The sequence below is a fragment of the Coturnix japonica genome, chromosome 6, assembly GCF_001577835.2.
Source record: "Coturnix japonica isolate 7356 chromosome 6, Coturnix japonica 2.1, whole genome shotgun sequence".
NCBI lineage: Eukaryota > Metazoa > Chordata > Aves > Galliformes > Phasianidae > Coturnix > Coturnix japonica.
This window is the reverse complement of record NC_029521.1, coordinates 13,509,798-13,533,333: the sequence shown is the minus strand read 5'-3', so window position 1 is coordinate 13,533,333 and position 23,536 is coordinate 13,509,798. Positions and strand designations below refer to the sequence as shown.

The 23,536-nt window shown below is 41.3% G+C and overlaps 2 protein-coding genes across 6 annotated transcripts in view; one reads left to right on the top strand and one right to left on the bottom strand.

Annotated features, from left to right (window-relative positions):
* The window catches only part of SYNPO2L (synaptopodin 2 like), a 33,586-nt gene extending 31,588 nt beyond the window's left edge, over nt 1-1,998 (bottom strand). The window contains exon 1 of the mRNA XM_015866507.2: nt 838-1,998. Coding sequence (XP_015721993.1) covers nt 838-942 — 105 coding nt within the window. The 5' untranslated portion in view covers nt 943-1,998. The remainder of the gene's footprint in view (nt 1-837) is intronic.
* The window catches only part of SEC24C (SEC24 homolog C, COPII coat complex component), a 93,621-nt gene that overhangs the window by 58,601 nt on the left and 11,484 nt on the right, over nt 1-23,536 (top strand). Inside the window, exons 1-11 of one of the 5 annotated variants that reach the window (XM_015866506.2) lie at nt 2,121-2,251; nt 9,406-9,608; nt 12,602-12,685; nt 14,529-14,670; nt 16,001-16,179; nt 16,763-17,005; nt 17,123-17,212; nt 17,888-18,012; nt 19,278-19,346; nt 20,963-21,074; nt 22,296-22,423. In XM_015866506.2, coding sequence (XP_015721992.1) covers nt 9,434-9,608; nt 12,602-12,685; nt 14,529-14,670; nt 16,001-16,179; nt 16,763-17,005; nt 17,123-17,212; nt 17,888-18,012; nt 19,278-19,346; nt 20,963-21,074; nt 22,296-22,423 — 1,347 coding nt within the window. In that variant the 5' untranslated portion in view covers nt 2,121-2,251; nt 9,406-9,433. Of the gene's footprint in view, nt 1-2,120; nt 2,252-9,405; nt 9,609-12,601; nt 12,686-14,528; nt 14,671-16,000; nt 16,180-16,762; nt 17,213-17,887; nt 18,013-19,277; nt 19,347-20,962; nt 21,075-22,295; nt 22,424-23,536 lie in introns of those variants that run through there. The other 4 variants (XM_015866503.2, XM_032445587.1, XM_015866505.2 and 1 more) reach the window with 4 other exon arrangements.

Genomic DNA, 23,536 nt, shown 5'->3' with positions numbered 1-23,536 from the left:
GAAGTTCTCTGTCAGAGACACAATCTACTTAAGGAAACAGAATGGGGCAGGGCACAGCATTTTTTCATTCCTGCTGCTGGGTGTCTTCCAGGAAGACATCCATAGATATCGCTGTATCAAGGCTAATGCAGCTGTTATGAGCTTAATAAACACAGGACCATTTTCTTTTTCCTGAACTTTTAACCTAATCTGTAGTCTTTCTGTCAAGAAATCAGTAACAGCCATAGATTTACACACATGGCAACTCAAAATTCATATTTGTTTTTTTGTTATTTCACTTGCAAACAACTGCTTTTCTTCTCTTCTTTAAACTGAACACATCATAAATATTCCTTTCAAGCAGCATTAAGAAAACTTCACAAACAGCAGACCCTAAGAAATGAGCGTCAATTCTGAAACTGGAATATAACAAAGGATTAAACAGTTGAATTGAATTGCAATATGACACTTGTTGCTTTGATTTCAATTATTTTCTATTTAGTTGGATGCCTTGCACGAGTCCTGAAGCCTCCATATGTGAGCTCTTTTCCTGAAATGTCACCGTTGTTTGATCAGTGCTGACAAATCGGGAACACTGTACAATTATAAAGTGTGTGAACTATCCAGAAAGCAAGCCACCTTTCACCTGGCACTTCCACCTTAGCAGCATCCATTTCAGTACATACATCCCATCCCACACCCTGCCTGACCATTCCCCCCAGGTTTTCCTTTTAAGATCTGCTGTCACATAAAGGAGTCCAGGCACTCCTTTTACTGGCAGAAAATGCCTGACTCAGGAGGGATACCTGACTTCAGCAGAACAACCCTGCCCTCTCAGTTCACACCTCGAGGTCCTACCTTTGACACTTGAAGGGGTTTTTTCTGCTCAGAGCCCCCTTGCAGCCGGAAGCCCCAGGGGGCACCTCCAGACAGAGTGATGAGCATTTCTTCTTCGGCTCCCATGATTTCTGCACTTTGGATATTTTGTCTTCTCGACTTCAAAACAGGCTCTAATTCTTAACAGGCGGTATCTTCCATTCCCATCTTCAACATTCACATCCCAGTACTCCAGTCTACCCAAAGGCCCTCTTCTCACTTTTTCCTTCAAGTTCACACACACAAGAAGAGAATTGAGACTGTCAAGCCCGGCCTTCCCTGCTCTTCTGCACTCTCAGCTGCTGCTCTGCCTATGATTAGACATTTGATTCTGCTGTTGGTAAAGGGCCAGAGTTGTTCTGCACACGTGTCATGTCAATCTCACCCTCAGTGCATGGATCTCTCACCGGAGCATGGCTGAAAATAGCTCACCTCCTGTCTCTCCAGAGCTTCATCTGGCACTCTGAAAGCTGGAAGCTTTTCACTAAAAAATCGTATTTCCACTTCCCTTTCCAAAGGTGAAGCTGAGTCACCCAGCACTCGGGATTCATCAGCATGGCAGTTTCGGGCATAGATGTGACACAAGCACAAACTTGTGCAACATCAGGTGACGGCACCTGAACCTGAGAAACAACCAGAGTAGCCAGCAAGCGGCAGCGCTCTGCACTTGTGCCTTCCTTGTGCAGCTGCTGAACTACACAGGAGCGTGCTGAAAAGCACCGGCAGGCTGGAGGTGTGCTCCTTGCTGTTACACACGCTGTGCAGCCAGTCCTAATGTTAGACATGGGGACAAGAATAGCCGGGATTAGCCGTGTGGGTGGGGTTCAGGCAGCTCTCAGCGGGGGCCTCACGTCTGGGCTCCTCCATGGCCGAGCAGCAGAGCTGCACCCAGCGCTGCACCAGCTGCTGTGCTGGAGGAGGCCGCACAGCCACCCCGAGCCACCCCGGCCTATGGGAGCTACAAGGAAATCAAACCCACACTGTCCCTTGTGCCTCCATTAAGATGCAGTGTTATTTAACGATGTTATGAACAAACTGACAACGTTAGTCAGCAACAAAGGGGCACGGGGCGTGCAGTGACTCCCTGACACCCATCCACGCCGCTGCAGGCCCCGCTCCAACCCCCGGCTCGGCCCACACTGCGACGGCCCAACCCCGCCCGGCCCCGCGCAGCCGTCACTTCCGGTACTTCCGCCCAGTGACGTCACTCTCGCGAGAGCCAGTCCGCCTGCGCGACATCCGGGTCCCGTCGGGCGGGGCGCGGCGGCGGCCGTGGGTTGGCGGGCGGTGCGGACGTGGCAGCCGGCGGGAGGGGGAGCGGCGCTTCCGGTGCAGCGGAGGGCCCGGCAGCCGGAAGCGGGACCGGAGGAGGCGGCGGGATCGGCGGGCAGAGGAGGTGAGCGGGGCCGCGGGGCGGCGGGCATTGCGACGGAGGCCGCGGAGCTGCCGGGGGCGCGAGGAGGGCGGCGGCCTTGTCTAGTGCGTGCCTTGTACCATCGGGACCCGCGAGGGGTGGGTGTCCCCGCACAGGCGGGGGAGCTCAGTGATCGCCCGTCTGCGGCCTTGAAAGTGCAAGGAGGGAGGTGGTGCGGCCAGAGCACGAGTGTGCTCCTGGAGGAGGTTAGGCCAGGCAGTACTTGATGTATGCATGATCTGTAGTGTGGGGATTCACTGCCGGTTTGGTTTTGGTTTTTCTTTCCCTTTTTTCCCCTGAGCGCTGTTCTTTGGGATGGGCTGAAGGTTCATTTGATTCCTGTGATGTGTCAGGTGTTTCCCAGTTGTGTGTGTTGTCTTTGCCAACTCCGGATCTTGTCCCAGTTCAAAGGTGTTGCAAAACCAACCGTGGGGCTTGTTGGGAGCTGTCACATTGCAGCTGGAGTTCTGCTTAAACTTACTCAAATGGAGGCAGACAAAAGTTGCTGCTGAAACACCGGTGAACTACTAACCATGACATCAGAACTATCTGCCACAGCTCTTAGCATTTGTGTGCTAATGTAAGAATGGAGATCTCCATTTGATATGCAGCCTTAATTTGCAGCCATTATTGTGACAGCTTCATAAAAACATTTCTGGTTTTTCCTGCTCTAAGACTTTACTAAATGTTTTGGAGAGATGCTGCAGGGAGAGAAATACAGTCTGATATATAACGTGCAGTGTTATTTGAAGTGTGTATGATATACATATTCACTATATGTAGTGAAATTACATCCTGAGAGTGAGGAGACTTGTTGATAATGTTGTCTTGATCATACTTTTCATTAATGCAAGATTGTCCCAAGTTGCATTGGGTTATGGGGTTGGTAGAAGTCCTCTGTAAAGAGGTGTTTTGCCTTCACTGTACATAAGTGTTTCTATGCAGTGTTGTGTGGAATAGGTTTTTCTGTATCTACCTCTTTCTGAATGGTACAGCTTGAAGTAGAATCCTTTATTACTATAGAGACTGGAACACGGAGATTGCTATAAGGATTATGACTTCTTAATATGCTGAGATAGTCACTGCAGATTCTAACTGCATGGCTAAAAGCTGGATTCTGGCAGTGAACAGGTGTCTAAAGGGCTGTTTCTTTGAGTTGTTAGATGCTTGTACATCTTTGAGGGTTTCCTCTTGCTCCTGTAAGGCTGAATATTCATCCTGTAACACTTATCATCAGAAGGAGGGTCAAAACTCCAAGGGAAAAATAATGGTTGGATAAGGAAGGGCAAGGTACAAAGATTGACTAAAAATAATCACCAAGGTCTCACAGTAGAGGAAAAGGTGGATGGTTGAAAATCTTTATTAGCAATGGCTTGTAAAGATAAAACTTGTTTGTTGTTTTATGTTTAGCAAAGTTCGTCGTTCACTTAGAAATCACTAAATGTATGAACTGAGCAGTTGGGCATTAGGAAAAGCTAATTCTGAGCTTTAGCTTATTGTGAATGGTGGGAATTGCGTAATGCTTGTTTGTGTAGGGGAAGTCAGGGTACAGAAGCTTTGGATGAAGAAGGTCTGTGTCACGATTTGTGTGTGGAAAACTTGTGTAGCAGTACAGTGTGCTTCTAGTCTTGTTTTGTACTTGCCTGTTTATCCATTTGTCCGGCCTCCTTTCCAATCTTTAAACTATTTTCCAACTTTTCCTGATTCATTGTACATGTGCAAGGCTCACATCAGCGAGTCAGATGACTTCCTGCATTGTAACATGGATGTGGAGGTACAGCTGAGGAAGAGGGAAGTCCTTCACTGTGCTTTTGCTGATGTGATGTTCTTAGTGCCTTGCTTCCACTGACTGCTTTCCAGCAGCAGCATCCAGAACTGTTTCAGAATTTCTTTCTTTTATTTTGTTTTTTAGCTTTTATTGCAGAAGTAGGTATGTAAATCAGTGCCACCAAGAGATCTCTATCAGGTTTATGCACTTTGTTAATCTAAATAAAAGTCTGGTGGTAATGATAAAGGTCGGAAATAGTGATAGATTTAAAGTTAGGTCAAGACTTAAACTTTCAATTCTGCGTTTAACTGCTTTCACACCCTTGTGACTTAAATGTTATGTTGGACCTTCCCCAAGACAGTGAATCAGCCCCACAAAATAGTGTTGAAGGTGGCTCTTATTTAGAAGAACACGGAGTGATCACACCTTGTGAACAGTGATTTGTGTTTTGTCCTGAGAAAGGCTTTTCTGAAACAGCCCAGGAAAGCCTGGCCTCCAGAATTCTGCTCCAGAACCTGTTGTGGCATGAAATCTTAGTAGTAATCTGTCTTGTGCTTGTTTGAAAGTCTTTGGTGAAAATACCGAGGCTCCTGGACTTCCACTGGTGTTAAATTGTAAAGCATCATTTTGAGCAGTGGGTGTCTTACACCTCTCATGAACTGTTAGAACAGATCTGTTTTATGGCTGTGACTCAGAATGCATGGGAGAAGAGAACGTTATTGGTGGCGTAAGAAGTTGAGAATCTGCTGAGGTGGAAAGACAGAGCATTGCAACAAGCAGAAAAAAAATTGACAACTGAATTAGAGAGTCAATTCCAGTAGTGCCAGTTGGACTCATTAGGACAAATGTATAGCATGCATGCTGTTGGACCTGCCTGAGTGCTTCCAGCTCAATGGCCAGTCATTGACTTCCAGGGTATGAGCGTCTCTTCCAGGATTTTCTATAGAAAAACAGAAGAGGTGCTTCTTGCATTGGAAGAGTCAAATGTGCAAGTGCTTTTAGAGGACCTCACGGAGCTGGATCTGAAGAAAAAGCAAGCATGTCTCCTGTTTAAAGAGTGACCTCAGCTCCAGAATTCATGTCTTTGCGAGTGGTGTAGCTATTTCTCTGGAAAGTTACAGAGTAGATGCTTTAAAAGCTCTGTAGGTAATATTCTGAACCAGTCTTAGAGGGTGCTGGCTGTCTTCCTTGTCCCATCTTTCAGAAAGGGTTCTGATTTCTCTGTACAGAAATCAAATAGGCCTATTTCCTTCAGTTCCAGCAAAATATAGAGGCTGTGCTGTCCTCTTCTTTAAAAAAAAAATCAACCAAGGATCAGGTCTCCCCAGAAGGTGAAGCAAAGGGGCAGGACCCACCCATTAAAAAAAGACTCTGGCACCTTTCTAAAGGAAAGTTGTTCTGCTGCGTGTGCTTCCTTTAGAAAGCAGTCAAGAACTGATGTGATCAATCACCTCAGTTTCAAAAGGGAATTAACAGTGAATGAAACCAGGGGAAATGATGAGTTTGCAGTTCTCCATGACTGGAGAGACTTCCTGATTGAAGCTCATATGAATCACTAGTGTTGTTGCGTTGGGTTCTTGTTTTTAATAGGCTGTAAAAGCTGATCTGTAGTCTGCTTTGTTGGGATCAGAAAGAATCTAGGTGCTATTCTAAAAGCTAAGCATTTGTTCCCTATATTACCATGTGTTCTTCTCCCATCATTTTGTTGCTGCTTTGTGTTGGTTGCCTGCTTAACAGTGCACCAGTATGTACCAGTATGAGTTTTAACTGTGTGCTGCTGCTGTTTTGACTAAAATTTCCATGGCCATTTGCTTTTGTACAGACGAATGGATGAAGATGGCACTGAGTGGTTGCTCTGTTTTGCAAGAAAATTATTTTAGTTATCTATAGTAACAACCACTTGTCACTGTATTCCTCTCTAGCATCAGTGCTGATTATTTCAGCTTTCTGTATTGTAACTCATGAGTATTAATGTGACATTCAGCAGCATGTTATACTAGTATGTTTGGCTTAGTTTCCATAATGCGTTACCACGTACAAATTAATATCCTCAGTGTTTTCATTAAATGGAACAGACTGCTTCCCCCACTGTTCCTTATCTGGTGTATGTATTTAATTCTTTCTGTGAGGTTGCTTTTTTTTTCCCCCTACGTGCTCTAAGAAATAGAGCATGAAATCTTGCCTTTTCCCATATCTCTTCAAGTGACCAACTTCTAATTTACATGTGTGTTTTTTTGGATGCAGGCAAAACGAGTGCTGTTTGATAAGAAATAGTGTACCGAGGGAAAAGGAAAATGGACTCACTCAGTGACAACCCTGTTCTGCCTTCTCAGGGTTGGATTCTCTTGGCCTTGCCCTTCGTGGTATTCCACGTCAGTGATGAGGAAGTGTACTGTAACCCTTACATCTAGAGCAGGTTGAGCAACTGAGATCAATGAAGCAGCCTTGTCTGCAGCTCCAACACCAAGCTAATTCTTGAGCTGTTGTCTTCATTTCTAGCCCCTCCTTGGCACACTGCTGTAATGGCACAGGTATTTGCTAATACTAATGCTGTAGAGGATGTTGGCCTGTGCTGGCTGTAACAGGGACTACCTGAAAGCTTGAGGTATGTCTGCTTTTAGGACGCTGAACTGTAACTACACAAAAGAGACGGTTCTGTTTTCCGTACAATGTGGGTAAATATTCTAAGACTTCTTGTGGAAGATTTGCATTAAATGAGCTTGTGTCTCTGAGTATTGCTGAGGAGTGAGCAAGAAGTAGGTAACCCTGGCCACTCAAGTGGGAAATACCAGCACTGACAGGAGTGAGTGGGGGAAGGCTGACAAGAGGATGGTTCACAGCAATCAGCCAGGGTCACCTACTGAATGCATGCTCACATCAGTTAAAGTGGGACACGCTTGAATTTTTGCCCCATTGTGCAATAAGATGAAAGATTGATCTTTTCCAGCTCTATGGGAACTGCTGGGGCAAATGTGAGATTTGTTGAGGAAAATCCACAGTGACTTCAGAGTTTTGTAGGCTTGACTTGTCAAGGGAATCCTAATGATTGTAGCTCAGGAGGTGTCCTGCCAGGTGCTGCTGTGTAGCCTGCAGCTCTTCCTGAGAGGACCCATTTGTAGGAACGGTGTCTGGAGGCCAAATTGCTCATGCAGAATATAATAAGCAATAGTGAGGGGCAGGAAGGAGAGAAAGCAGCCTTCCTTCCTCGCAGCCTTGTGTTCTGAGCTGCTCAGGTAGAGCAGTCTGCAGCTGTGTTCTCCCTTGCTTTGTAAGAACTGTCCTGCTTTACTGGTTGCGCTGGGGAGAAAATTAGTGTGGGTAGATGTGTGACTGCTGCATGGTGACATGAGTTGCCTGCCTGGCGAGGAACAAGTTAACCTTCAGGGGAGCTGGGAGCAGACGTGGATCTCAAAGTCTGCATTTCCTGGCTGTGCAGCTGCTCCAGGTAACCTGCCCTGCACAACTGAGTCAAAGGTGAAATGAGAAACCTCAATATGTAGCACTCACCCTCTTGCTCACTGTAGTTATGTTTGCAAACACTGTGGGCTGGTCAAAACTACTGTTATGCTTTTTAAGTGACACTGTATGTTACTCTCAACAGCAAATTACCTTTAAATATTTAAGAGAAGACATTTATTTCTCAAACAACAGCCCTACACAGCTTGAAAAACAGAAATACAAAACTTCATTCATTTCATGTGAAGTTTAATATCTAATTTTCAGAGTAAGCATTCACATGCTTAGCATTAATATTAATGCTGAGCTATAGGAGATGAACGTGGCATGCATGTATTAAGCCGGCTGCCTTCTGTAAACAAGCAGATCGTTCTGTTGTGATACGTGTTCTCCCTTTGTGGACCTGAAAGAATTGATTTGTATGTGGGTGGTTCGTACAGGACTGTAGTTATTTTAGCACCCTTTGTGTATAACTGCTGTGCCGGTTGTTGAAATATTGCTTTGATGTCATCTTTCTGGTAATGTAACAAGGCATTAGGTGGCACACTATAATCAATGAATAAGCAAAACAGCTCGGGTATTTGCTATCCGCTTGAGTTAAGCTGTTATGCTTTGTTGGGATTTAACTCAATTGGCTGATGGCTGTTGCAGCTGTATTTGTTTCCTCTGTGTTAAGGTGTGATATTTATTTTCAGTGTAGGAGTGCATCGTGGGGTTTGGAGAAAAATGCAGGGGAAATTAGTTACTTGCTTTACCTTATCTTTGTGTTTCTGTATGAACTGTAGTCTTTCATTAACTAACTCTCTGAATACACGCTTGTATACATTGTTACTGTGGATATGGTCTTACCTGAAGAGGACAGTAACTGACATATGGAGTGTCTGAAGGAGCCCAGGGGCTGCAGATTATGTGTGAGAAATGGGCCAGAAGGGAACCTCCTGCCAGTGTAGTGACCTGCTTGGCTCTGTGGCTTATCTGCCCCCTGGGTACCATGGTATTCTAAGAACTCTCACCTTGGCTTGGGGGCTCCCAGTGTCATTTGCGGTTTTGTCTTTACGAAGTTAGAGCAGTTGGGAATACATCTATTAAGATCTCCTGCAAAGCTTTTCTGAGAAACTTCCTTCCTGTCTCTGACACTGTTTCAGTTCTTTCCCTTTCGTAAAGCTCCTGCAGTGACATTTCAGCCTCTGACACGTTTCCATTTTGAACATCTGCCTTAGATGAACATGCTGCTTGTGAGGCGCTTCAGTTTTCTGCATTTTATGTGTACAACAAAGACTTTAAATCATTAACTGTTAAAAAATAAAGCCTTCAAATCCTTTGTTGTCTCTGTTCTGGTTTCTTTCAAACAATTCAAGAAGCAGACTGTGTGGATACTGACTTCTGTGTCATCTACAGCAAGGAAGCATGAGCTTGTAGGCTAACACAGAGCTAAAACATAAACTCGTGGAGTATTAGTGAAGTGTTATGTTAAGGAATTTCTCATCTGAGTTATTTTCTAAGTCTTGTTTGTTTGTTATAGAATCACAGAATAGCTTGGCTTGGAGGGGAACTTAAAAGGTGATCTTTGAAGGGGGAAATTATTCATGAAGTGTCTCAGGAAGCTCGATAATTTCTGCTTTGGAGTGGCCAGTTGAGATTCTTATTGCTTCCTAAGAAGCTGATCATAAGTCTAACCAGAACAGAACAGTGAATGAGTGGATTGGAAACAGTCTGTTAAATTATTGTTTGCTAACTAGTTCTTGTAAAGCATTTATCATGAAAAACTGCGTGCAAGAGCAAATTAATGCTAATGTTTTGACTTCTCTAGTATCTCAGGATCTCTGATTTCTTTGAAAGCAGTAGAGAAATTGGCTAGTTTGGTTTTATGTCTTCTAAAAGCTATTTCTTTCCCCCCCTCCACTTTTTGCAGGTGAAATTAATTTGGGGATGTGAATACAATGAGTGTAAACCAGCATACTCACGTGGGGCCTCCTTATGGGCAACCTCAGCCTGGATATCAGGGCTACCAGCAGCCTGCCTACGGAGGACAGCCATTGCCAGGGGCTCCTCACACACAGTATGGAGCTTATAATGGTCCGATGCCTGGATACCAACAGCCAGTCCCACCACAAGGTACTTCTCAATCAAAACATCATGATTGATAATTTCTGAATTATTGCGTTTATAGAATTTTTGTTTGTTTCCTATCACTGCTTTTCTATTTCTTGATAGCAGTTATCTTCTGCACACAGCTCGCATGATGTTAAAAATCACGTTCTTTCTGTATATGCTCAGATTACTCCTGTCACTTGTCTGGTTCAATAGGGCTTACTCTTCTCTTAATAGCCTGTAAAATTAACATGTTGAGAAACTCAGCCGACTTTACTTCTGTATGTCTCTGCCCTCATGGGACTCAAGTAACTCAGTGGGGTGGTATTCCTGAAGAGGGGTTACGTTGGGGGTGAGAGTCTGTAATGGATTTATAGCAGAGACTGCTTTACTTTACTGTGTAGAAGGGTCTGTGCTCTGCCTCAAAGAGTTTAGAGATACAGCTTTAGGTAGGAAACATGTTTGGAACTACCTTCTTCAGTGTCTTTAAAAACAACAAAAGTTTATGGATATGTGGGCATGTTAATGTATTCCAGAATTCTCCTGGTTCTGCAAGATATGTCAGTTTTGTAGAAAGGCAAAATAACCCTAAGCTTGTGTATATTTCCTTTAACAAAATAGCTCAACTCTTTTTTTTTTTTTTCTTATTCTTTATTCAAATGAAAGTCTAACTCAACAGAATATCCTCAATTTTTTATAATCTTAGAGTACCCAAATTCTATTGGGAGATGAATAGTGGCTTTACCATCAGTAGTATTGTAGAAGATAAAATACTATAGCTTTGAGTATCAAGTGTATCTACTTGAATAGAAGTATATCTATTAAAATGATATTGATGAATTCAAGTCCATCAAGATAAGCACAACACAATCTTTCACTCTGAAAGCTTTTAGATTTTGGACTGTTTTCCTAAGGAAACCAGCAGTGTGCCAGTCATGTTAATGATCTCTGTGTCATCGCCCTTACAAATACGGTTTGCATTTTTGCAATGTGGAATTTAAGCCAAACTTGATGAGACAAATAGAACAATCAAAATGCCCACTGTCTTATTGAAACTGACAGAAGTGGGAGACTGAAATAGGCGTCCTGAGAAAGAGACTTGCAGGGGAGCTGAATGGTTCCCCCACTGTTTATTTTGGCTGGAGTTAGCACAGTAGTGGAGTAGAAGAGGAGCATGCATTATGCTGAAAAAGTGGATTAATCAGTTTTGTTCCATCTTCCTCTTCTTTCCTTAATCCTCTCCTCCCAGCAAATCTCTTTCAGCATTACTTTTAGTGAATGAGCTTTGAACTAATTTCATGGAGGGTTTCAATTCTTATAAAACCTATGGAAATTAGCACTGTGCAGCAGAAAGAAGCCCAGCTTCCTGGGGGTGGACAAGACAGAGCTTTGAGCACATTGGCTGCTCTGTACGCATCAGCTAACTAGTATTTTCCATTGCATGGAAGGAATGGGAAGGAATTGGACTTAGTTCAGTGAGAGAGAGAAGGGGATTCAAGAAGGGCAAAGAGTATAGATCTGTTGGGAAAGCATTTTCTGCTCTGCTCCTTAGAACAAACAAGTTTTGGGAGTCAGTAGTGTCAAGACTGTTCAGGATCTTTGTGAAAAGAAGCCAGTAAGCTTTTTCCATCAAAAATTATTTGCAAGTCTGAAAGGCATTTCATTTCAAGGGAATTAGCTGTTTTTCTTCTGAATTGTTTGGCTTTTTTAGTTTCAGAGCAACAGAAATGTCATTCATGACCGATCAGTAAGAATGTGCCTAGAAATCTTGCTGATATACATACAAACCTTTACAGATCAAAAACAGACCACCAGCAGTGACTGACTGGTAGCGTGACACTGGTGGCAACATGTTGGTCTCATGTTGACAATATGGGCATACTGCAGTTCTTCTGTCCCTCAGTGATGCCTTGGGGAAAGCTCATCTGTGGTTTGTGGAGATCCCTCTTGCATTTTTTTTCTTGAAAGGCCTCCCTTCCTAAACACAGGAGAGAGGTTGTTAATAGACTGTATTAAGGAAATCTTGTCAAGGCGCACATCTCATACCTGCTCTTGCAAATTTAGGATTTCTGTCTTTAGAGGGAAGGTCTGTAAAATGCAGAGCACAAGCGTAGCAGCTGGAAGTTAACTTGCTAGTAGGTGCTAAATGAGATCCAGGTAGAAAACAGTGACATACTGTGCATTAACAAGGAGAGCAGATAGACAATAGAGAAAAATGTCTCTGTCTCCATCTTCACTCTGTTCATCATGCTGTGTTTGTTACGGGACTTTGCTACAAGACTTGTTGTAACTGGATAATGTGGAGGGGAGAGAATTCAGTTCAGAGATGCTAGAATGACAGGAACTGAGAACACTAAGGGGTGAAAGGAGAACTGCTGATGTTACTCTGTGGTATCAATGTCGTCTTAAGGATGTGTTTGAAAAATAATAAGTAAAATGTGCTTGGAAAACTGACTGGAGAAGCGCTGGCAGCACTTGCCATCCTTGGTTGGAGAAACTTTGCATCTGATTTATATGACAAACCGTAGCTCTAACTGGAAAAGTGAAAATGTTGTGCCAGAGGCTGAGATCTTGTTTGGAAACAGAAGCAGAGTACTGCACTGTTAGCTGTGAGTAGCTTCTTCCCACCATGGAAATGCTGAAAGAACCAGGATAAGTTTGCATCAGTCTTTCACTTCTGCAATTGATTTTGCTTCTAATGAGATACTACAGTGGAAAGTGCAAATACAACTGTCTGTATACCAGTAAGAATTAGGTTGCTTTTGGATTATTATGTTTTGACTTATTTCGCAATACTTACATTTGCATTCATGTTAATATATGAGCTGTGTTGGTAACATAATGTTAAGGGCAGTAGAACAGTGAGAGGGACTGTGGAATAAGGAATAAATAGAAAACGTGACATGGATTTTTATGTATGTGATGCTTTCTGCACTGCAGACTGTCCTGGAAACATTGGAAACACTGTCCTGCTGCTTCTCTCTAAGGCTTGATTTACTGGTATTCTGTCTTTCCAGGTTATTTTCCTTCCTCGGGGTTCCCTTCGAAGGGCTCTCCTGTTTCTCTCAACTCTGACACTTCTCTTGCACCTAATTTCGTAGGTAAATGTGGGAGCATTTGTGCTGTGCCACTCCTACTGTGGGGAAGGGGTGGTTCTCTTAACCATCTTCTGTGCCACGTTCCAGTTCAGTAGGCTTTTGTCTCAAGAGTGTGGGTATTCAATTATTCAGTCAGAGGTAGGTGGGATGTTTCCTATGCTATTTGTCAGCAGCACGCCAGAAACATAATTATGATGTGAAGAAATGGTTGCAGTATAAATCCCTCGTGCCTCCGGATTCATAGATAAAAACTGACTAGTGACTAATGTTTTCAGAAGGTTTGTTTCAGAACTTGAATTGGCCCATATAAGTTGTGTCCAGAAGAAGCCTTAATTTACTTTTTAAAAAAAGCAAAAGCCAACCAAACAGAACCTATTCACCTTGGGAAAGAACTAAAATAGGAGGTCTGCAGTAGAAGCGTTGCAGTGAAGAAATGTAAAGCAAGCAAACAACACTGAAAAACAATCAAATAAAAAAACCCACCTCCTCAGCCACCGTGTTAGAAGTCACGGAATTTTTACAACTTGGATCTTCATTTAAGGAAAAAACGTAGCCTTCTTGAATATAGCATAAAAGTCTTATCTGTTAGGAATAGTTATAATTCTGAAAGCTGTTGCTTGAAGAAGGTATTATTTTTGTTAAGTCAACAGTGAAGATGCAGAAATTAGAAACATTGCAGGAAATCGTATTATATTTTTCCCCAAAATAAGGGGGGGGGAAAAAATTTACCCTGCGAAGTAGGGTATGTTGGAAGAACTATTTCCATCCATGTCTTTGTTAAGAAGAGCAGGCAGCCAGACTTGGGCCAAGTCCATGTAATGTCAGGACTTTGAATAAAATCACAAGTCACTTCCCATTGTTCTGCAGCCTGCCTCTGTTTTGAGGTCTGATGAGTACGGACAGTATTGAAGAGGGACTTAAAGGTTCCTCAAGAAAAATGAATCTTAAGGTGGACAAACCACTAGATATTAATATTTCTCCAAGTCACTGTTTTTTCAGTGGCTATTTGAGCAGTCTGTGGTAATGGTTAGAGAAGTGTATTTGTGAGAGGGGTTAGAAAAGGAAGACTTCTTAGGCTTTTTTGTGGAATTAAAAATGCATTTACCAAATTGTGTGCCTGGTAAAGCTGAAAAAAAACATGTAAACCTGTAGTTGTAGTTAGCAGGCACAGTCATATAGTTCTAATTATCAGAACTTTTAATATGATCTTACTCAAATAGAAGCTAGTTTTTTTATTTATTTATTTGTAAGTAAATGCTATGGGAAGCAGTTCACTTTGACAAACTTGGACATATTCCTTCTACTCTCCAACCTTAAAAGGCTGGAAGAATAGCCTATGGTGGTCCCTGCTAGGCTGGGCATAAAGACAGCTGGTAGAGTGTAATTGCTCAAAACTGAATCTATTCACATGATGCTTAGTCTTCAAGAGGGGGAAACTAACCTAGAATGAATGCTAGGTTTTACGTAAATAGTCTCCTTGCTGCAGATAAAAACAATTAGATTTGAAGGGGGAGGAACTTAATGCCTTTCTGATAAGAAAACAGATGTTTCTTCATCAAAAAATAAAGTTGTCTTTTGAAGGTCTTCCACAATGCTTATTTTCTATTTGATCTGTGTGGAGATGTGATATTTGTTCATATTTGTTTTCAGTTTTGCTACTACTAACTTAGTTGTGTAAATGACTTGCTGCTGATAAAATACTGATAGATTAATTTGGCCATCCAAACTCTTTTCTCACTTTTTTTCCCTCCCTTGATTTTTCTTGGTAGCTATTTCAGGACCTTATTCCTATGAATAATTTGTGGGTGGTTGCTTTTTGTTTTGTTTTGTTGTTTTATGTCTGTAGGTTCCGTAAGACCCCTTCCAAGCTCTGGAGCTCCCCCTCCAGCCAGTGGAACATCTCTTCCTTCTGGCCACCAGGGGTACAGCCAGTTTGGACAAGGAGATGTGCAGAATGGGATCCCAACCTCAACAGCACCAATGCAAAGGTATGTACAAGAAGAGAAAATCATAATGCTAGGTCTCAGCCATTTGGCATTTGGTTTGCTTTAGATCCTTTGTTTTTGCTGTGGGGGGCACTGACTTTTTTTTTTTTTTTTAATGTTATTGTATCTTATTGCCCTCTGGGCAGTCTGTTCTAGTGCTCTAACGCTCTGACAGTAAGTTTTTCTTTGTGTTAGTATGGAACTTGCTGTATTACAGTTTCTACCTGTTTCTTCCTGTTCTATCATTGCTTGCTACTGAAGAGTCCGCTCCCATCAACTTGACTTCTGCACTTCAAACATTTATGAATAGTTATGAGATCCTCTGTTAGCTTTCTCTTTTCCAGTCTGAGGAGTTCCAGTTCTCTCAGCCTTTCCCTGTATGGGAGATGCTCCAGGCCCTTAATCATCTTTGTTGCCCTCCACTGGACTCTTTCTAGGAGATCCCTGCCTTTTTGAGCTGGGGACTCCAGAACTGGATACAGTACTGCAGATGTGGCCTCACCAGAGCAAAGGAGGATCGGCTCCCTTGTTCTGCTGGCCCCATGCTTTTTAATGCGCCTGTGTTATATGTATAGACACCAGCTGACTAATCAAAACCACTTCTTCAAAGTATTTGTTTTGTCTTAGTCATTTTCCCGTAAATATAATTTCCTGGTTGCCAGAATATGTCTTGTTTGGAAACAATTGCTTCCACTTAGTAGATGTGTTTGGTTCCTTGACAGTGTGAACTAGTCTCAATGGAGTATTCTTTTATCTGTTACTACTGTGCAATTTCTTAGCATGTTCTGTTTATTTATTTATTTTATGAAGATAGTTCCCTTAATTATCTTGATCTAAAGTTTTTGGTGTCTTCTCCAGAGAGATATTGGCACTGTGAAGGTGGCAGCAGTCCTGCTTCACACTGATTACTGGTTAGGAGGGAAGGTGGTGGATTTTTGTTGCATTTTGGTTAAGCTCAGCATTGTTGGCTGGAGAGTCCAAATCCTTTGAAGAATGGAGCCTTGTTCAAGAGTTGTGTAGGCTCTGTTGTTTCTTGCTATGTAGGCTCTATTGCAGTTTTTCTGATTTATTCTGATGACTGAAATGGACTTAACAGAAAATGTTTTAAACATAGAATTCGTGTTTAAAGGACCAACAGATTTCTATGTTGAAAGAGATTCAGATCTGGGGTGTATGTAATTATTTTTCATAAACTTAATAACGGTGCTTAGTTTATACTATATGTAAATTATTGTCTAGTATTTATATGGTAGAACAACTTTTTAAAGACACTGAGAATTGTAACTGCTCGCATAAGGTGAATCCAATGAAATTTCTTACCTCCGCTTCTCAGGCCACCTGCTTCTCAACCGTTCCTGCCAGGCTCAGCACCTGCGCCTGTCAGCCAGCCATCTACGTTCCAGCAATATGGTCCCCCTCCATCCAGTGTACAGCAACTCAGCAATCACATGGCAGGGATGACAATTGGCAGTACTCCAGTCTCTGCTCCTCCCCCAGCTGGACTGGGATATGGTGAGACTTTCTGGCTATAGAAATTCATGATTGCTTTTAATTTGTGCTAGTAATTTTCTAAGTTTTGCTCTTGTCGATGATTAGTTGCCATATGTTGATGGAGATTTTCTGAATGTTGATATCTGCCATGATAAACAGTAGTTTCTTTGGCTGGTGACATCATCTCTGGGGAAAAAAGAGCTGAGATTACTGCATGGGTCAGTGCAGGAAGTATTACAGGACATGAGGAGGAATATTGGTATATTTTTTAAATCATTGGTGTATTTTTTAAATCATTTTACTAAATGAATCTGTGTGTGACGCACAGAAACGTCTACACATACATAAGCTGGGAGTCTATGTGCCTTGTCACTCAGCTCAGTCAAAAGATAATAAGGAAAAGTTTTCAGATCCCTTAAAAGAATGTTCACTTAAGGTTTTTATGTTAGTACTGAAATGTCCGTCTGAAGGTAAAAATGGTAGGCCAGTTTAGATAATCTTACATGAAGGAGTACTGTTTGAATTGTTTGAGTTTGGAATTGATTTTTCTAGAGGAAATTGGAAAATAAAAAATAAAAATGATAGTAATACATTTCCTTGTTAGGTCCCCCAACATCGGTTCCCCCGGTCTCAGGGAGCTTCACTGCAACAGGATCTGGTCTCTACACACCGTACACTGCGAGCCAAGGACCCCCTCCTCCCAGTGTGCCTCAAGGTCTTCCTTTGGCACAGCCTCCCTTTTCTGGTCAACCAGTACCAACTCAGCGCTTACCTACTGAAGTTCCTGGTTTTGCTCCACCTCCGTCTTCTACGGGGATTGGACCTTCCTCTTACCCTCCTTCCACAGGTGCCCCAAGGCCACCTCCCATGCCAGGCCCACCACTGTCTGGGCAGACAGTTGCTGGACCACCGATGTCCCAGCCTAATCATGTATCCTCACCACCACCCCCTTCAACTCTGTCAGGGCCTCACCCAGGTCCTCCCATGAGTGGCCTTCATGGACCACCTCCACCCACCCATCCTCCTCAACCAGGATACCAAATGCAGCAGAACGGTGAGTATTCCTAATATAGAAGTTATTGGTTAGATGTATTCTCTGTGTGCTACAAACCGAGAAGTGGATTTCAGGTTTGTAACTTGGAGACTTCTGGCTACAGTTCAAAGCTTTGCTCTTGTTTCCCTTTGATTAAGGACAAATCCAAGTTAAGCAGTAGTATTTACTATTCTGAGCTATTTGTTGTATAGGTTTGAATCAAGTGATATGATATGGTTAAAAAACATAAGAAGTTATCACATGTTAACCTATTACTGTGATGTCAGGCAAATCTAAACTACCTGACAAATCTTTGTGTAACTTTAGTTTATGGCACTGTGGAGTTATCCACTGACTATCTGGCTGTTCTGTAATTCTTTTCAGGCAGTTCTGTGACCTCACCAGAATGTTGCCAGTACATCATCTTCATGCAAATTTTGATCTTGTTATTTTGAAAATAGTTACGTTGGTCTTAAATGTGTTTCTATAAGTCTGGTTTTAAGGAAGACTGTGTCAGCTTACTGAATCGCTGATTGAGATGTACTAAGCTGAAATACTGAGAAGTATTTAATCCTAGTTATCTGGAAAGCATGTAGGATTCTTGTTATTTTTATGATGACTGAATGAATGGGAAGGGCCTAATAAGGAACTGCCTTATGTTTGCTGTTATTTAATTCACTGTTCCTTTCTTGTAAGGTTCCTTTGGACAGGTGAGGGGCCCCCAACCAAACTATGGCGGAGCCTATCCAGGCACACCAAATTATGGAAGTCAGCCTGGACCACCACCAAAACGCTTGGATCCAGATTCAATTCCTAGCCCTGTAAGCTTACTTTGTTCTTAACAGTGTGAACTTTTCCATGGTGTCTTTAAACAAAACTGACAAAGACCAAAGCTAAAAGCAGGTTTCTTGTTCCAAAGAGCAACAGTCTTTTTTTTCCTGCTTACTTTTCTCTGTTACGTCCACCTTCAGCCACTTGTTATGAGTAAGCCCAGAAGCACTTCTTCCCTTGACAGCTAAAGAAAGATGCTGCATATACATATCACTGCTTTAACTTCTCAGGGCTTTTTCAGTACTGTGTTACATTTTAGGAATCCTTGAGGGCTTAGATTAAGATTGCTTCACCATTTCTGAATTCTTAATTACTTTCCAAGGTGAACTAACTGCTGGTTTTGAGGTAGCAATCCATGAACTGCATGATAGAAGTTTAAACTAAGGTTCACAGGAGATTATTGTAATGTTTTCTCTTTCCCTATTGCCTGGTTAGTTTTCTTTGGATCATAAAGTCAGGACGCTACTTCAGTTGAACTTGGACAGCTTCACAAATTAGGATTATCTTTTGGAATGGAGGTTCTGAGGAAAAGACGAGCAGCATTTAGCAGTGTTGTGTAATATTAAGCCTGGACGTGTTATTGTCACTAGTCTGCTCTACTTTTCCTTCCACACCTCCTGGTGCTGTACTGTCATTGCCTCAGAAGGCCTGCAACTGTTTTTTTGGTAACAGGGAACTTTTCCAGAGCAGTGATTACAACTCGTCCTTAAAAAAACTCTAAAAATAATTTAGTTTTGAGTTACAGCTGAGATCTTCATTGCTGCTACTCAGAAGTTACTGCTATTCAAAAAAGACGATCTATTTAGATTTCAGGTTTATATAAGGCTTAGGACTATTTTTTTTTTATTTTTTTTTTGTGTGGAGTATAAGAATCTGTAATTGCTTGTCAGCTTCTTTTTTCCCACTAAATGAGATCTCAAATGGCTTTTATTGGTTACTTTCATTTCAGCATGTTCTTGAAACATAAAATTCCCAATTTCTAACCAAAATGAGCACGTGAGCTACTACATCTGATAGCGATGTGTCTCAGTATCGCAGCAGGACTGACATTTGGGATTGGCGTGTGTTGCAGAAGCTGATACGTTTCTTGTTGCATGAGTGAATGTCCAAATATATCTAATTCCAGGGCTTCAAGTTTGGGTAGAGAGAAGTAACACTGTTACTTTGTTTTATTATTCTCTTCTCTTTCTTTTTCCTTTTTTTTTTTTCTTTGGTGGCACTCTTTATTTATATGCATATTTAAAAAATAAAAAAGCAACTTAATGAGCTGCCGCCCCAGCAGAAACCCAGGCACAGAATAGACCCAGATGCAATTCCTAGTCCAGTAAGTGCTATATATATGTCAATTGTAGTCTGTGTTGGTGACCATCTGTGCATGCATGAAACCTGAACTTCACCTCATTAACCCTTCATCACTAACCCTATATCCATTCTTTGCTATGTCTTGCTCGCCTTATCAAAATGAGTGTGATAACACCACAAGAGGTTGTTAAAATCTCTTCTGTGATATTTGGTGAGGCTATAGAAAGTAGACTGTTACAGAAACAGATCATGAAGAATGTCTCCCCTTCACTTAATCTGTTCCTTAGAATGCATCTATCAGTTTACATGGCGTTTTAAGTGTTAAGTCGTCAGTGTAATTGTCCGTATAGTGTGTTCTGTGTTAACACACACACCTTGTAAGCATTTGTAGCCATGTCTTTTACCATTTTTGAGCAGAATTTGGTTGCAGTTCTTGTTGATAATAGTACTGGGCTAATGCTTTGAAGTTCTACAGCTGAGGAGACACTATTTTCTTTTGATGTTACTTGCTGATGTAAATCTAGTTCACTACCATAAAACATGGGGAGCTATAAACATTCCTTCATTATCTGTGCTCATTTGTAACCATTATATTTTGATTTTGAAAATACAATGGTTATGTCTAGAGAATTTTACCTGAAGAAAAAGCAGCTACCTTTTGCACTGGAAGGTGAAAAAGCAAGTTACCTTTGTACCAGTTCCTCCTTGTTCAGCTAAATTTGGTCATAAAACAGCTACAAGCTGTGAGGTCATCAATGTCAATCAGTCTGTAGACTTTTGAGATGGGATTTGATTTAAGTGAGACAAGTCTGATGGGTGGTATCATTTTCTGGTAATTTGGTATCTGTAGTGGAAGGGTGGAAGTTCTGCTGTGCACAGTTCCACATTTCACAGTTTACTCTAATCAAAGACATGTGTGGTGGCAAAATAAGATGAGAAGAATTATTACTAGTTTTAATTTCTGATTCAAGCGCTGGTATGGTAAGGGTAATTAAAACTATGCAAGAACCATCTTCTGTTCTTAAGCAAAGTTCAGTGGATGTTTTAGTCAATTAAAACTGTTTGGTGCTTTTCTGTTCTCTGTAGTACGTTTGTGTTAATGACAAACATGTAATTCTAATAAAAGTGAAAGTTTTCACTTGTTCTGTGAAGTTTAATCATGAATCATTAATAACTCTCTATTGAAACTTCACTTTCTGCATCTCCAGAAAGCACCATGAATGTAACAGAAAGGAGAAGTCAGGTTGTATTTACAACTTCAGCCTGAGACTAAAATAAGATTCTGATTTTAATTTGGCTATGCTCAGTAAAAAAGGAACATTAGCAAAAATTCCTTTCTTGAGCTAAATTTCTTTCTCGAGTTCGGATCAGATCATAGCACACCAAGTATGCTACTGTTCAAAATACTTGGGAAAATTGTGCAACTTGAATGTTATTTGTTAGTCATTCAATATTATTTGAAATCCAGCTGAGAGGTGACTGCTTGATAAAACATATTTGCTTTAGGCTCGTTATTTTTTTAGAGATAGTGATGTTTGCCTCAGGTTCCCTTTTCACTGCCTTGCAGATGCAAATCTTTTGTTATCCATTGTTTTCAAACCAAGCCTCCAAAGATCAAGTCAGTGTTTTCCATTGTAGATTCAAGTGATTGAAGATGACAGAAGTAACCGTGGATCAGAACCATTTGTCACTGGAGTGAGAGGGCAGGTCCCGCCTCTCGTCACTACCAATTTCATGGTCAAGGATCAAGGTAAAACAACCAGTCCACAGCCAAAAAAGCTATTTCCTAGGGTAGGTTACTGGGACCAACATAAGTAGCAGATGAAGCCTTTTCTGTAGAGCTATGTTGTGACAGCTCAGAATTGAAATATACCAAGATATTGTTTCAGTTCATCGGTAAACAGTATATAAGTGGGATGTTATTTGGTCCATGGGTTTCATAGAGTTTATCTATTAATTACTAATAGAGAAATAATAATACTATAATTAATTATAATATAACCCCCTATGTTTTTTTTAGGGGTTTTAAGCTCCCTTAAAACTTCAGAATCCAACACTACAGTCAGGTGCTTCACTTCTCAGCCAGACTTAAATAATTAGGAATGTCTGAGTTGAGATTTTTGCCCATGGCATGGTTTACTCTGCAGAGTATGGAGCAAAGAACGGAGCAGGAATTTTTTTTAGAGGTTTAAATTGAGGTTTAAGTAGAGTCAGATTTGCCTGTTCTGATTTTGGGGCTTATATTATACACTGTTAATCATACACAGGCATTCCCTTTGGAATTAAGTTTTATGTAATTGTGGAGTTAAGTTTGTGCAATTTTTGTGGCTTCCTTCCAATTCAGGATATTCTTTAATTTGGTGATTCTGTAGTGTGGGAAGAAGGGTAAATTTGTTTGCTGGGCATGTGTCTGAGTGTCCATCTACTTGTGTGTGAGGTGAAATTTCACTGCACAAGAATCAGTAAAGAATGAGTTTCACATGAGAATTAAGTACATAACCTTAAAGTACGCAGTTGCATATGAAATTGGAAAGTGTATTTTATTTCATTTTATCAAAAGAAAATAGGGATGTAGTCTCCCTCCTTCTGTGAAAAGCCTTACTGAGGATATGTGGGCCTCTGTTCACACAGTTCAGTGTTTTCCAATAGATGTTTTTTGCATTTTAAAAACCATATTTTAAAAACTGAAGCACAGTCTTAAAGTGTACTTTACAAACTTCCAAGTACAGCTGATGGTTGTCAAGATGTCCTTTGACCAACTAAGTGAAGCTGAGAAACGAGAAACTTGCACGCACAAAATAATGATCGCAGCAGAAATATTTATTACAGCAAGGAATAAGATTATGTATTTTGAGGATTAAGTTCCATTTGTAGAAGAATACTCTTCAGCACAGCTGGAGGTATCTTGATTTCTGTTCTTGAATATAAACTTGTGCTAAAATTTGTCGGGATTTGTTCCTATGTTCTCCAGGTAATGCAAGTCCCCGCTACATAAGATGCACATCTTACAATATTCCCTGCACCTCAGATATGGCCAAACAGTCCCAGGTTCCTCTAGCTGCTGTCATAAAGCCGCTTGCTACTCTACCCCCAGAGGAGGTGAGAACTGCTTGCAGTTACACATGTACTGTATGCTGTCTGAACTTGTAAGGGGAATGTTGTTACGTGTTCACATTTAACAGATACCTTGTTTAAATTTCAGCAGTAGACATGTTTAAGTAAGGAGAGCTGGGTAAATGCTGGTTGTTCTGTAAATATGCAATAGGGAAGCAGAAAAGTGTTGTTCAAAATGTTTATTATTCTGATTGCCACGCTAATCTCTACTGGTTTTTTTATATTAAGTGTCAAGCATCCCTCTGACCAAATGTCCAAAATACTAGGATGTTAATAACTGCATGCACTTTCAATTATCTCAATTTCTTTCTTGGCCTGTGGTATTTAAATGGTTACTAATCACTCATGTTAAGTGTTGCCTAGGGTATCAAGTTGTGGAATTGGATGAGAATGTATCAAGTAGCACTCGTTAAGCTAATGTTGTGTACTTGCACAGCGCTGTGTGGAATAATTGACAGTGCAAGACTGAGCACCAGGTTCTGCTGAACTGTGCTTGAATTTCACAGCATTCATTCTGTGCTGCCCTTTCTTCTAGGTGTAATAAGTGACTGTTCAGCCCTTCTACCCACTCCATCTGGTTGCTGGGGAGAGTTAAGAGTTCCAAGGATATTGGAGCTAGAAACTTTATTAAAGCATTACTAATACTGTGGTTACTTTGTAGCATTAGCTTACTTAGGGCAGTGACATAAACAAATAAACTTGTGAAGCTTTAGTCTGAGTTTGCAGTGTTCTGTGCCTTGTTAAACCTAACTTTAGCAAGGAATGATCTCTGGAGTTTAAGGGTGGGGTTTATTTCATGTTATTAATCTTCCTGAACTGTGATTTAGATTTTGAAAATTGGTTTGTGATAAAACTGAACTGTGAAATTAATGCCTGCATTTCGATGAAGTTTAAAAGGAGCACAAGAGGTGAATGTTATCTTGCTCGAGAAACCTGGAGGCACATTTTTAGAGTTTTACAAACAACTGGTTGATAACTTTATGGTGTAGTTAGGCTTTGAACAAACACTTGTGATATCCTGGAAGAACTAAGTCTGGACACCGTTAATGTCACATAAGCTAAAAGTAAGCAGTTACACCTATTGTGTTAGATTCTTGA